Source organism: Cheilinus undulatus, linkage group 13, assembly GCF_018320785.1.
Source record: "Cheilinus undulatus linkage group 13, ASM1832078v1, whole genome shotgun sequence".
NCBI classification, from domain to species: Eukaryota; Metazoa; Chordata; class Actinopteri; order Labriformes; family Labridae; genus Cheilinus; species Cheilinus undulatus.
Window position 1 is genome coordinate 18,357,228 of NC_054877.1, and position 15,753 is coordinate 18,372,980.

The window sequence follows — 15,753 nt, forward strand, 5'->3', positions numbered from 1 at the left end:
TTTTTTAGCTGTAATTTTAGGTCATTATCCTGCTGGAGGACCTATGACCTGTGACTGAGACCAAGCTTTTGAACATTTGGCAGCACATTTCACTCCAGAATGCCTTGATAGAACTGAGATGCACAGATTCAAGACACCCTGTGCCAGATGCAGCAAGGCAGCTCCAGAACATAACTGAGCCTCCTGCATGTTTCACCTTTGCTTCATTATATCTGTGAACATAGAGCTGTTGTGGCTTTACACAAAGCTCCAGTTTTGTCTCATCTGTCCAAAGGACATTGGGCTAAAAGCTTTGTGGCTTGTCAATATGTGTTTTGGCCAGTACCAGTCTGGCTTTTTCAGGATTTGCTGTCAACAGTGAAGTCTTCCTCAGTTGTCTTCCACTTAGTCCACTTTGGCTCAAACATTGATGGATGGTGCATTCTGACACTGATGTACCTTGACCTTGGAGTTCACCTCTAATCTCTCATTAAGTTGTTTTGGGCTCTTTGGTTACCATCCATCTCTTCAATTTGTCATCAATTTTCATCTTGGTTGAATGAAAACAACCAAATCCAACCAATCAGCTGACCAACTGGAAGGTGTCAGCCCTCACACAAACATAGATTTAATCCCTCATTGCTTCTGTGAAATTCACCTAAAACACCCAAGAATGGAACACAAAAAAAGAAAGACACTCCTGCTTCTGGGTCTGTCAGAACTGAACCAAGCTGGAAACCATGACAAAAAAACTGAGGTATGCATTGAACAGTGAGATAACTGTATTATTGCATCCCTATTAAATAGTGTGTCGTGGTTTCCTTTGAAAGCGTGATTATGACAAAATAAGGAACAAAAGCTCTTTGAGAGGCACCGTTAGCCTTGTAGCTGGTGGGTGATTCATCATCATTCATTCAGTGTGCATAGTATGCAGGGATAACTACAGTGAAGAAATAATGTATGGGCTTTTGTTTGCATGAGAGGCTGGAAAGTGACAGATCTGATTGCTGGTTGTCACTGAGGATGTTTTGTTCAAGCATAGTGTTGACACATGTACTTTATGTATCAACTTGGTATGGGAAGGCCCTAAATGGATGTAAATGAAAGGTATAAATGACCCAGAGTTACAGCATAAAACAGAAACAGCAAAATTTGACTGATAGAAGACAGATGGATGAGGTTTTTCTTTTTTGTATGACCAAACAGTACTTAGTGTAGCTTGTTCTCCCCAGGGGATGCAAAAATAGACGCAAGCCAAAACTTTGTTGTGAAGTTGAGCATGATTTCAGGACAATTTTAGGTGATTTTGATTTTGATTTATCTGCAGTGATTTGAATACCAAACGTGTAATGAAGGTTTGTGTGGCTCCTATTTGGGTGGGATTTTTGTCATTTTCACTCGCTTGTTTTGGGCTAGTAAGATCTTTGATGCGCTGTTTGTTAGCAAAGACCCAAAAGGCCAAAAAATGTCTTTCATCCTAGATCAATCATCTAATTCTGTCTCCATTTTTCTCACCCCACTGCTCTCATGGTTTTCACTTGCTTCTCAGAAATAAAAAAAGTCAAAAAATGCTCAAAGGTTCCTGCACAGTGGGGGGATTTCACAGCAGCCGCCCACCTGCTGTGATTCGGCGGAGGTGGCTGTCAAATGTGTCGTCTCTGGATTATATACATCACACAAGGGGGGCGCTGAAGCTTTCCATCCTGAAGCTCAGCTGTATCCTCCATGTCCCATCTCTTACATAATATTCCACAACGCCGTCACGCTATCTTACTGCCTACTGCCTGTCACAGCGGTGCAAAATAATGACTGCACTGATGTCTCGCTGAAGTTTTTCAGTCAAGGACACCACAGAAGAAGAATGACGGTTGATGCGTTTCCAAACACATGCATGCACAAGCACATACAAGGTCACCGGCTGGATGCTTGTTCCTTTTCTACTTTTTTTTTTTTTTTTTTTTTTGCACACAGAAACCAACTCTATGAAACACAACAACCCTGAGCTTCTTTATTCACAATGTGTGAGGGTGTTAATTTTCGCTTATGTGTGGCATTATAATTGCATTTTGTGTGAGCTCCCTCTGTGAACAATAATCTTGGAACAGCATTTAATCACCGTGCAAGGTTTCATATTGACAGATGAAGAGATGGAGAGACAGCCCACCCTCAGAGAGACTTACAAAGAGGGCTTTCTGAAGGGAAATTAACAGACTGATGTCGCTCTGAGACAAAATATTTCAAACAAAGTATGATGTTGTTTTACAAAAGAAAAACTCGGATCGACTGATGTCTGAGAAGCAAGTAAACGGCTTCTTTCTCTTGTGTACAGTCACATCAGCCATTACCTCTGAAGATTCAGCATCTTAAATACACAAACTTAAATCACACAAGCAGATTATTCATTTGGGATCACTATGTTTGGATTAAGAGTCTGAATCACCCTGGTACACATAAATGCAGCTATTTAATGGAATCCAGTGATTACAATACTTTGTTTATTTTCCTTTAATAAACAAATAAGAGCTGTTCAAATAATTTGGTTCATCCATAATTAACCTCCTGTGTGTGTACACATACTTTGGCACATCATAAAGATATTGTTTGCTTTAATAAGTGCTGGAAAAATGGCTTAAAATTTGATTATTTCAGCCTCTAAGGGAAGTGGAACCTACAATAAAGGCTGTAGGTGTATTTGAAAGTCCCAAAAATATCCCGCTAAGTCCTATTATATCTGCCTTTTCCTGACCTTGATGAAACCGATGTGATAAATAAATCCAGCTGTACTTCCATGTCACATGTCTGTACTTTGCTGTGTAAAACTACAATCAACTGAAAATGGATTTAAGAGTGCATCTGAAGATCTGAGAACACCTGTAAGGTTTTATATCTCTAATTTGAACATTACATTAAGAATAATTTAATGACTTTTTTTAATTCCTTATTTGACCTTATTTATGTGACAAAATCATGTTGTTTAACTCTATAATATTTAATGTTTTTTTGTTTCTGTATTTATTGAGCGTTAGTTTCAGTAGGCCACAGTGTCAAATGCTGCCTTGTAATTGAGCTCAGCTAATCTCAAGCTGAAGTCCTCATCAGCTCACGGCCAGCTGATTTGCTCCTTCGCTTGCAATTCACTAATCACACTCATTTGCCTTTGTCAGCTGCTATAGCCTGGCTATGCTTTGCTGAAGCCACTTTTGCAACCCTCCTCCACCCCAGCTCCTCCTTTATTCTGCATCTTACTTAATCAGTGTCATTCATGCTGTTCGTGTAGGCTCGTGGAAGGGCAGAGGGAGCCCAGAACAGCCACACCGCCATAAATATAATAATAGCAATCAGTGGAAACTGATACCAGCTAATACTGAGATAAATATCTATAACAGCATATTATGGGTGTTTCTTGACAAAGTAGTCCTGACTGTTATAGTTTTAGTTTTCACGTTAGGCATGATTGTTATGTTCCATTTCCTGGTGCAATTGCTCCCACTCCCTTCTCCCTTGCTGGTCTCCTCACCACAGAAGTAGCATTGTTCCGTGACTGATGTGTTCTAGCCATGTGCACATAGTTGGTTTGCAAATCTGCCAAACAGGCAAAGGCAACCACTTCGGTTGAAATTGTTCTGATAGTGAAGTTCATCCTGCTACTAGTATGTATGTGCTGTTTTCAGAAACCAGCAACAACTCTCCTACTTCTTTATGTACTGTGCTGCTCAGAGGATGATATGGGTCCATGCTCTCCAGATGTAATGGTTTCTGAATAGACAAAGAGATCTTTGATATTGACTTTACAACTCTAGCTAATGGGTACCCTGTACTCAGGCATGGTTGCATTCACATCCTGCACACAGTGTCCATACTAGGACAGACATACCCCCAGTCTATCTCCATCTATACTTAACTATTTACATGGCCTTAGAGACAGGGTGCGGAGATCGAAGTAGAGCCACTGCTCCTTGAAGGAGTTGTTTGAGATGGTTCATGCATCTGATCAGTATGCCACCAGGCTGCCTCTGGTGGTCTCCCAGGTATGTCCAAGTGGGAGAAGACCACAGGAAAGACCCAGAATTCTTTGGAGGGATTATATGTCCCATCTGGCATGGGAGTGCCTCAGTATCCCCCCAGGAAGAGCTGGAAAATGTCACTCAGGAGAGGGATGCCTGGGGCGACTTGCATAGCCTGCTGCTACCGCAAACCCAGCCCTGGATAAGCAGAAGACACAAGATAAAAGGATGCCCTCACTCACTTTGTGCAACGCAATTTAGGTTGTCAAAATAGGTCCTATCATCTCTTAGGATTGATCACAGAATTTTGTGTTCTAATGTTTATTAGCACTGGTTTACAGTCTGTTTCACAGCAACATGCCACTGAAACAGGAAGGGGACGTGTGGAGACAGGAGGAAAGTGGGGAGCTAAGGAATGAAGGAGGTTGGTCCAATGAGAACATTTGTTTCGGTCTGAAATTCTGCTCTAAAAGTCACAATCTTACTTTGAGATTTTCCTGGCTCTTTAGTAGAGCAACAATGGGTGCCTAACCTGGCATGCCAGATGGATGTGTTTCATACCTCCATCTGGAAAATCTCTCATACACAGCATTTAGGAAAAGGCAGAGGCCTTTGAAAAAAACCTCAGAGGGTGATTGGATGAACATCTTTAGAAACATGGAAACGGGCATATCCATCTGCTTTGTAAGGTTAACGGGTGACATGACCCAAAAAGAGTATTTTAACTTTGTGCTGTTGATACTTGTATTTTGTAAATCTTCCTCCAGAGCTGCAAAAGTCTCATTAACAGTCTTAACAAAGCCAGTTACACACAGTCCTTTAGAGTAATTGTTATTCTATCCTGAAAAAAACACTAAACTTAACTGAAAGTATAAGAATAGCACATTAAGATCCAATTAGAATCAGATAAAACAGATAGAACTTTTATAGCTATTATCACGTCAGTGAAGCCTCAGAATCTGTGCAGGGCATCGGGCACAAAGAAAATTATTTTAAAGATGCAGAGCTGTGCATAATGTATAACTGAGCTCTCTGCTCTGAAAAGCTGAGGAAGAGGAGAGGAGGAGTGCCTTGCTCTCACTCTCACATTATATGCACCATAATAAATCTCTGTATTATGTAAATGCATGCATGCTCATGGTGTGCACACTGACACACTGACAAAGGCAATCATGGATGCATGTGTGCCGAGTCAGCAAAGTCACTTAGACTTGAGAGGGTGAGAAAAAAAGAGTCAGAGATGGGTTATTCAGTTTTTCTACTGAATTTATTTATGGGTTGGTGCTGTTCTGATGGAGTTTTACCTCTTACTGGAAGATGAGCCTTTGATGGCATACAACTTTCTGGGTTATTTAAATTTTGCTGGTCTGAGTGGGAGAAGAGAGGAGAAAATGCAAAGGTGGAGAGAAAAGAGAGAAGAAGAGGAAGGAGGCAGAAAGACAGACAAGCTGAGAGATAAAGAGCAGGTACGGAGGATGACGAAGGTGAAAAGAGGCAGAAATGAAAAGAACAGCAGCAGAAAGAGGAGGTAAAGGACGAGAAGATGGGATGGAGAAGGTAAAAGTTTAAATGAATGCCAAAAGAGAAGAAGTTAAAGAAGATACCAAAGGAGATACAGGATACAGGAGAGAAGCCGGGTAGAAATAACTAAACTGATAAAGAAAAACGGCCTAGCTTAGCACGAATGGCCTTATAGAGCCAAGGGTAAGCAGTTCGCATCACTTCTTCCCAAACAGACCAATTAACTCGAATGTAAAATCTTTCTTACTACGAATTAGACAAGAAAATAGATACCACTATCAAACTTTAACAGTTATGTTGAGTAACAGCAAGGAGGCAGGTAGCCTAGCCTAGCCTAGCCTTGCCTAGCTGCCCTGGTTCTCTAATTTAAAAACATTTAATGCCAAAACAAGACTTTGACATACCAGGCTATCCATGTTGTAGTAATTGCTAACAGAATTAAACCATACCAATCTAAAGCCAAGAGATGTAAAACATAGAATAGAGGTGGGGTTAGCTACAGAGCTAAATGTAGCTACTTCCCCACTGTCCGCAATTTGGGTGTATTCTTTGACTCAGAGCTTAATTTTGACACCCAAATAACCAAGGTCACTCAATCTTGCTTTCTCCAGATCGAAACATTGCAAAAATAAAAAAAAAATCTCTCTCATCCAGACCTTGAAAAAGTTATCCATGCTTTAATTTCTTCACATCTCAACTACTGCAACTCACTTTATTCTGGAATCTCCCAAAGATCTATTTCCTGTCTCCAGCTCATTCAAAACTCAGCAGCCAGACTCTTTACAAACTCCAAGAGACAAGACCATATCGCCCCCATTCTTGCTTCTCTCCACTGGCTACTGGCCACGTATAGGATTGATTTTAAACTTTTACTTATTACTTTAAAAGCATTGCACGGACTCACCCCAACATACAGCACAGATTTACTAACACCCTATGAGCCTAGCCGCTGTCTTCATTCCTCAGGGAGCAGCCTCCTTTGTGTTCCTCCAGCTCATGCTGCTAAAACTGTGCTCCTGTGCTTCAGTGTTTTTAATGTTCTTTATTTAATTTGACCTTACTATGTCGTCTTTTAATTAGTGTGCGTTTTATTTGATTTTATGATGTAAAGCATTTTGTAACAGTGTTTTGAAAGGTGCTATATAAATAAAATTTTTATTTTTGTTATTACTTCTTGCCACAGTACAACTAATAAACCCTCAAATGATCTGTGTGTTTCTTATCAGACATTACAGACTTCTGCACAGTGTGTTCAGCTAATGATACATGTAGAGTACACACAGATTTTGACTTTATTCTCTGTTGGACATACAGCAAAAAACAAAAAACTTTTTGTAGAGAGCAAAGCAATATTTATTACTTTTTTGTAGTAGCTTAACATTTTTAACCTTGCAATGCAGATGGATTTCCCAGACTGTCTTTAAGGAAATCCACCTTGAAATGTTCTAACCTACAATATGTGGTTCTGATCAATAGTCAGTAAGGGTTAAGTTGATTGTGGGATGATAGCTATGGCTGCTGCCAACTAATGCTATGTGCTCATTTTACTGTAACATATTTTGATAGGCAATTTTGTATAGATATGGATTTGGTGTGCCTTGTCTAAATAAAATGTTGAAAACCTCTTTTATATACAATGGCTGCTAGTGGAGCAGTTTGCTCTGATGTAGCCACAGCAGCAGTTTAATCGGGGGGGGCATGTAGGCAGCTCACAAGACCAGCGAAATCTCACGGTTGAAAAGTGTTGAAATGGCCCTTTAGTACTATATTTGGTGGCGGCAGTAACTCAGTCTGGAAGGAGTTTGGCTGTAAGGAATTGGGCTGGAAAGCAGAAGGTCGCTGGTATAAGTCCCGGCGGGAGCGGAGCTAGACCTTGGCCTGGTAGCTGGAGAGGTTTCATCACATCTTGAGCACTTTCAAAGTGTCCTTGACTAAGGCACTGAACTCCCCAACAGCTCACGGCAGCGTTTAGCTATCCCCTTCGGGGATGAATAAAGCACGACTTTACTTAGTAATAACATTGTTTCAATGTATAATTCAATGCATATATATAGTTGATGCAATTCTACACTCTTTCAATGTTGATCATATCATAGTTGAATCAAGGTTGATTCATTGTCAGAACTGATCCGAAATTCAACGTTATTTCCATGTTGATCATAGCGAGCACTTTCAATGTTTTTTTCAATGTCTGACATCAATGTTGATTGCAGTCTTCAGCCTGACGGTATCACGATGTTGATTCAATCAATTTTTGCTATCTGGGTATGGTAGAGCTAACCTTTATCGCTCAGGTTAACACTGGAGCTGTGCATGACAACTACCAAGATTTCCTTTAATTATATTTTAAATATGATAAGTACATTCACATGAAGTGAGTTTAAATCACCAGGAATTATTCATTATCTTTACCTTCAAAATATCAGGCCTATATACATGTTTTTTACTTTTTGAAGGTTGTCCTATGTTTCTACTCTTTGACAGACCTTAACTTCAGCAGTATAGATCTTTCATGCATAACAAATAACACTGAAGAAGTTTGAATACTTGACCTCTTAGGTTAGTATAAATGATTGGCTTTGAACATATATTCCCCCATCCATTCAGTGTCAAGAGAGGAGTGAAGCCAATCCCAGCTTAGAGAATGGTAGTCAGTCAGTCAGAGGGCTGACATACAGAGACAGACATTCATGCTCACTCTGAGACGTACAGGCCATTTAGAGCCACCAAACAGCAAACTAACGACGTGTGGGTGGAAGCCAGTGTACCTGGTGACACTGCACGCATGCACATGCAGAGCATGTAAACTCCACACACAAGAGTCTGAGTATTTTACCCAGCAGCCTTCTCACTGCGAGGCCACAGCACAACCCACAGCCCATGTGCTCTGACTAAATGTTATCAACCTCGTAACACCATTGATGGAAAAGTGGAGCAAAGATATACTTGAGAGAATTAAGAAAATTAGAAAAGTGGGAGGCAGGAATAAGAGCAGATTAAAAGGTAAAAAGATGAGAATAGGCAGCCAGGAGAGGGAGGGAGCACAGAGTTAGAGGTATGAGGGGGCACTAGAAGTGTAGAGTAGCCGAGGAGTTGTTGAGTAGCAATATCAGGCTTGGATGCTTTTTAAGACAGCGGGACTGCATGAATCAGAGCATTGCGACAAATAAAGCTTGCTCATTCAGTACACACATACACAGTCCTTTATATCACTGCAGGTATGAATATCAATGCCTCCTTCAACCTCTGGGTTTAAGCCAGGCTTTACGTGGAACAAATCTGCTGTTTTTGTTGTCTGCACTCCATTTCTAGTTGCATTAGATATAAATCTCAGTGCACATTTGCCCTTGTATTGCCTCTTAAAGGTAATACAACATTACCACTCCGTCCAAAACTTCTGATCTCATGCTTTATTTAAACTGAAACACACTGTAAATCCTCGTCTTTTTCCCACCTGGCGCCAGCAAAGTTCACAGCTCCCAGGGTTGAACAATTTGTTTCTCTGTCCGACCAGTTGTTCTTTTCTCTGAGGTCATTCAGTGAGAGCCAGGAGGTCTCTGTTTGTTTCGGTGCAACACTGTTTGCAACGCTGTGTTAACAGGAATTATTATCCTGAGTATAAAAAGCCCTGAGAGTGCTGTTTGAAGGCATGCAGTGTTTGCTGAAACACCATTAGCCAGCAGTAAAAGTCTAATAAGCATTTTTGGTATAAACAGAAAGATTTTGGAGCATTTGCTGGCTCTATTTGACGTTACAACACTAATTTCTCTGCAAGGAAGAGGTTCTTTATTTATCTTTGTAGAAGTCAATCTTAATGCAACATTAATGTGCCATTAAGGTAATGGTTATTATCTCTGTGGTCATTGCACCTTTCCATATGAAAGTACACTTTTAGAAAAAGCAACCAGTGAAAGTGGAAAGGACTAGAAAATACCTTCTGTTGACCACGACTTGGAGCTACAGCTCTGGGCATTAGATTCTCCACCTCCTCAAAGCAAGTTTACATCACCTGACGACTGTAGAAAAGCAGATATTTATTTAAACTTTTGTCCCTTTGGGAACTTGTACAGCATCCTAAAGATCATTTAAAGGGGACATATTATGCAAAAACAATTTTTTCAGGCTTTTCTAACAAAAATATATGCCCCTGGCCTGTCCTCAATCCCCTCAAGTATGAGAAAAATTCCATCCCCCACCCCCTACCCCCTTGGGGGTCACGAGACACTGAAAGGGGGTCACCAGATGCCTTTAAAAACAACTAAAAATATTTTTTGAATTACACTGTTGCCATTTTAAACCAATTTTACCAAATGTTAACCCTTTTTTATCACTTTTAACACCAATTTTGCCAACTTTAGCACTTTTTTGAAACTTAACACCCATTGTTGGCCATTTTAAACCCATTCCACCACTTTTTTTCTGCCTGTTTTTGCCACTTCTAAACCAATTCTTGCCACTTTCTGCCTATTTTTGCCTCTAGTAACCACTTTTTACACACCTTTTTGCCCATTTTAACCACAGGTAACCCAATATAAGATATTTGTTGCTTTGGTAAGAGTGGTTATTATTCAGGTCAAATATGAAATATGGTTTTCACAGCTTAACTTCACAATGGACCAAGGTTTTGCTGACCTTCATGGGCCCCCAGTGTGGCTGGGTCCCAGAAACCTCCCCCTTTATCCCTCCTTTATTCTCTGTTAATGGCGACCGTGTCTGCACATGACTGTTCTTGAATGTCCATGGTTGTAACCACTTTCAGGTACTGTGGGGGGTCCCCAGTCTCTGGCACCTTTATTTTGGGGGTCACAGGCTGAAAAGGTCGAGAACCGCTGATTTAGACATACAAAAATACAATACTGGACTGTTTTTTTCAACAACAAACTTCACAGCTATGTTTTGGGGACCTCTATAAAGACCAATGTAAAGTTGTCTTAAAAGGGTAAAATTATGTCCCCTTTAAATCACTAAAATGAGAAAGTCTTCGCTCAGAACTTCACTTCTATAATGTTTATGTATTGGTATATCTAAAGTAAAGCTCACTTTGGGAAGTGAGGGGCAAGAAATTTACCATCAAAGCATAGATGAGTGCTATAACTATAAAAGCTAGTTCACATTAATGGTACAAGGATTGCTGCCAGCTGTGCCTTTAAGTCAGTGTTTTGGCATCTTAATGTTAAACCCAGTTTTGACCAAAGATTCACGACAAAACAAGTTGGTTTTAGAACGTCGGTTGCAGGAGTTGCAACTCAAATCAAGCTGCCTGATGCAGTCGCCTTGGATTCAGCTTGTCAAGTCACAGATAAGTAATTGCAGGATGTTGCAAGCAGATTAAAATGGAAAAGGGGAATGTAAATCTCATTCTGAAAGACTAGAAACACCAATTTTGTCAGATAAAGTTATGCTATGAATTTTGGAAATAATTCCATGTATCTTTTTTAAGTCTTCACTTGGAAACTAACACTCCTGTCCCCTACATCAGCTGATGTACTACTTTACGACACTACTCTCTGTCAGAGTTAGAGGTCTGTTGGGTGATGCTGTCTTGTGATCTACAGACATAGAGAAGCATATAACAGCATTGGAACACTATTTTCTCCACTCTAGGTTTTCTTTTTAAACCTGCGCTTGTTTCCTCATCTTTTAATGCTTCCAGTTGAAGAATGATTTTCATTTATTAAAAACTATAAATAAATAAATAGATAAATAAAACTGGTTAAAACATCCAAGTGGCAACCAAGACCATCAACTTCTCTTTAGGGTCTAACAGCAGGAAGCCATTCTTGCTCACCAGGGGGCGCTTCCATGCATGTGCGGTTACATGAAAGCTGTGATGCAAATAAATTGTCCCTTGGTGACATGTGATACAACTTTTCCACTTTTTATCACAGTCCTCTGTGGTGTAAATTAAACATCTGTCCCGTACTTTGGTTCAAATTTAATATAGATGAAGCACCAGCGGAGATTTCAGAACCGATATAAACCGGGTTAGAAATCCACAGTCTTGGGGGACCAGCCTGGAATCTGATGCAAGATACTTTGTGTCTGGATGAGCTGGTCTCTTTGAACCTTTTTAAGAGTAAATTAAAGGTGTTGAAGATGCATTATGTTTTTAATGTTTTGACTTATAACTTGTTGCTCTGTGACATAGATTTACCCTATGTGTGTTTCTAATAGTTTTTATGTTCTATGTCTGTAACTCTGTCAAATGTGCTACTGCCAGTCTTGGCCAGTCACTCTTGTAACTGAGGTTTTTGATCACAATGAGGTTTTTCAAACAACAGTTGTGCAGTTCAACATCATATTCTGAAGTTTCTCTTTTAATCCTGAGATCTGGGCTTTTGTCTGGAATGCATTTCTAGTTTCTCCTATATTTAGGATTAAGCAGACCTGATAAGTTTTAAAGTTCAGCCTTGTTTTTGAACAGGAAGAAATTTTCATCAAAAATCATGTCAACAAGGGGCGCAGGTGGCTGAGTGGTTAAGGCGCGCGTCCCGTGTACGCGGACAGCCCAGGTTCAAGTCCAGCCTGGGGCCCCTTGCCGCATGTCTCTCCCCCGCTCTCATCCATGTTTCCAACTCTATCCACTGTCCTCCGCTGTCAAATAAAGGCACAGAGGTGCCCAAAGTAAACCTTAAAAAAAAACATAATAATAATAATGTCGACAAATCTCCTGATGGTCCTTTTTCTGCAGAAATTACAGCACTGAATCAGTTTTAGAGAGGATGTTTTGGGTAAGTGCCAGCGAGTAAGACAGTTGTTAAGGCTCTTCAGTCACTCAGAAATGGTGTCAGTCATTGAGAGAGGGATAAGGAAGTCATTTTGATGATGGACCACAGGAGCTTAAAAATTCAGAATTTGAAGGTTTTCCTTTCCAAAATCAACACAAATTCCTTTAAAATTTTAAAGAAATTACCTAAAATTTCTGTGAAAATTCTTAAACATACTTTTAAAGTATCCCATAAAAAGTAATTCAGATTTTCTTCAAATATTCCCCATATGTTTCAGTTAAACTTTATCATAAAGCCTAAGCATTTCTATAATAATTTCCCCCCAAAAATAACTTTAAGCAAATTCCAAATATTTCAAAGCAAATCCCCCCAATATGTACTAACAAATTCCTGCAAAAATTACAAACCCATTACGTGAAGTTTCTGTGAATATAATGGAAAAATTCCCCTATACATCCCAAAAAATTCCCTGCAATTTCCATAAAAATGCATCAAAATTTAACAGGACACCCCCACCATCACCCCCTAAATTCCCAATCAAGTTCTCCAAAATTTAACAAATAAATTTCTAAATAAATACCCTATTAATTTCAAAGCAAATTCCATCAAAATGTTCCTGTGAAACTCACCAAAAGATTCAAATATTTTCCCCAGATTTCCATGAGAATACTTGAAAATATTCGAACAAATTCCATATAATTTCCAGAAAAATTCCAGAAAATATCTTAGCAATTTCTCCCAACATTTGCTGATTTATTATCGAATGTTCTCGATTAAAAACATTTTTGACTGAAAACATTTTTAAGCTTTTAATCAGGCAAAATAATGGCCAACTCCTGTGCAAACATGGCTTCAGATTCTTTATTTTGAGAGTTTTTGCATTGTTTGTGTTTGTCTCTATTTTCCTGTAATTTTCTTAACTGAATAACAGCTGGATTGTATAAAGAAAATGATAATGTAATGAAGTTTATAATTATTTTCTGCTCTACTTCATCTTCATGTAAATCTCAAGGTTCCCTCCCTCTCCCTATTACCCTCCTTCTTCTTTGTTATTTTCTTTCAGTCTACCTCTTTACTGTCTCTCTCTCTTTATCAGTTTTTATTTCCCATCTCTCCCTCTAATAGATATTGTTTCTGTGTGTGTTGCAGGATCACTCTGAATGGGATGAAGGTGTCCAGGCCAGACGTTCGCATCGGCCGCTACAGAATGATTAAACACGAGAGAGACAAACACAACGAGCCCAACCCACAGAGGTACTGCATCACTGTCCAAACTCGTTCTTCAGCTTCACATTCGTATCGATCGTGCTGCTTTTGTCTCATAGCTACACAAACCAGATCTTTCTTTCCAACTTTTTCATCTCTGTTTGAGAGACTTATGATTATGTGGCTCTGCCAGGAACGCATTATCAATAACAAAAGCTTATAAATACTGTTGGATACAGAGCCTTGCACTGAAACATGAGAAGCACAGAAAGTGTGATGCCAGCTCAGAGAGGTCCATGGTGCCTCTTTTGTATTTTTTCTCTGGTTTCTGTTCAGTACTGCTTGAATTACATGCTAAAGATATTTTAATCTATAAAAAGTGATAGTTTAAAAAGAAGCCCTTTTCATTCTATTTTTTTCCTCAATGAAATACTTGTCTCACTCAAATAAAACACATTCACAGCTGTCTGCTGTTTCTTCAAAGCTTCTGAAAGTAAAAAGAACAACTTGTATAGTCTAATTTAGTTTTATAACACAAAACTTAACTATACAGTGCTTATAAAAAAGTATTCATGCCTTTGGATGTGTTAATATAATATGGCTTTTTGACAAAAAATACAAATAAAACCTCTTTAATGTCAAGGTGAAAACAGATTTCTACAAAATAATGTCTATTAATTAAAAATATGAAATGTAAAATGAGGGACTACATAAATTTTCACCCCCTTTAAGTCAATATTTAGTAGGTGCACCTTTGGCTGCAATCACAGCACTGAGTCTTTGGGGATAGGTCTCAATCAGACTTGCACTTCTGGACACTGCAGTTTTTATTTCATTCTTCTTTACAAAGCTGCTGAAGCTCTGTCTGGTTGCACAAGGATGGAACGTGAACAGCCCTTTTCAAGCGCAGCCATAAATTCTCTATTGGATTGAGGTCTGGGCTTTGACTCCAGAGCATTCACCTTGTCATCTTTAAACTATTTCTGTGCAGCTTTTGCTACACACTTCAGGGCATTGTCTTGTTGGAAAATAAGTCTTCTCCCAAGCTGTCTCTTGGAGACTAGATAATCCTTGTCCTCCAGGATTGTCCTGTATTTTGCCACATTAATTTTACCCTTTACCTTTACAAGCCTTCCAGGACTGGCTTTGAGAAGCATCCCCACAGCATGATGCTGCCACCACTTCTGCTTCACAGAGGGGATGGTGTGTTTGTGGTGATATGGGTGTCTGTCTTGTCTGATGGCCAGAAAGCACCATTTTGGTCTCATCAGACCAAAGAACATTCTCTCACTTGACCATAGAGTTTCCTACATTGGCGAATTCTCGTCAAGATTTAATAAATACTCTCTACAACAGTGGCTTTCTCTTTGACAGGGGTGAGGAACCCGGGCAACAGTTGTTGTATGCAGAGTCTCTCCCATCACAGCTGCTGAAGCTTGTAACTCCTTCAGAGTAGTCGTAGGTGTCTTAGTGGCCTCTCTCACATGTCTCCTTCTTGCACAATCACTCAGTTTGTAAGGACAGCCTGATCTATGCTGATTTACACATGCACCATTTTTCTTCCATATCTTGATGATGGATTTAACTGAACTTCAGGGTATGTTCAGTGCCTTTGAATTTTTTTTGTACCCACCCCGTCTTATACTTTTCAATAACCTTTTCTCTGAGTTTCCTTGAGTGTTCTTTCGTTTCATGGTGTAATGATAGCCAGGAATACTGATTAACCAGTGATTGGACCTTCCAGACGAAGGTGTCTTTCAACTACTGTCACTTGAGACACATTCACCCTACTCAGGTGATCCCCATTTCACTAACTGTGAGACTACTAGCAACAATTGACCGGAGCTCTGCTGAATTGATCAGTCACTTTAAAGGGGCTGAATATTCACACAGTCACCTATTTTATCCTACATATCCTTATTTAACTGATATTACTTTGTAGAAATCCGTTTTCACTTTGACGTTGAAAAGACTTTACTTAATCAAAAACGCCAAAATATATTGACTGATTCTGCAAGCCAGTACACAATTGGCACCACTAGATAGCAACAGTAGTGGCTGTTGTCTCAAGTTCACTCTCTGGAGCTGAACACAGAATAGAATAGATTTTTCTGCCATTTACACAGGACGGTACAGGAACAATGGAATTTTTGTGCATTGCTTCTTGAGTCAGCTCTCAAAAAAACAGTATAACAATATAAAAGTATGAAATAGAACAATATAAACATGGAAATTTGTGATATAAATAAAATTACATTACCAAAATACACAAAAACACACTTATGTATGTCCAAAATAAAAGGCTTACCCTTGTC

The 15,753-nt window shown here is 39.4% G+C and overlaps 1 protein-coding gene across 1 annotated transcript in view; it reads left to right on the forward strand.

The window, feature by feature from the left end:
• b4galt2 (UDP-Gal:betaGlcNAc beta 1,4- galactosyltransferase, polypeptide 2) overlaps window positions 1-15,753 on the forward strand; it is a 314,504-nt gene that overhangs the window by 280,486 nt on the left and 18,265 nt on the right. The window contains exon 7 of the mRNA XM_041803017.1: window positions 13,382-13,486. Coding sequence (XP_041658951.1) covers window positions 13,382-13,486 — 105 coding nt within the window. The remainder of the gene's footprint in view (window positions 1-13,381; window positions 13,487-15,753) is intronic.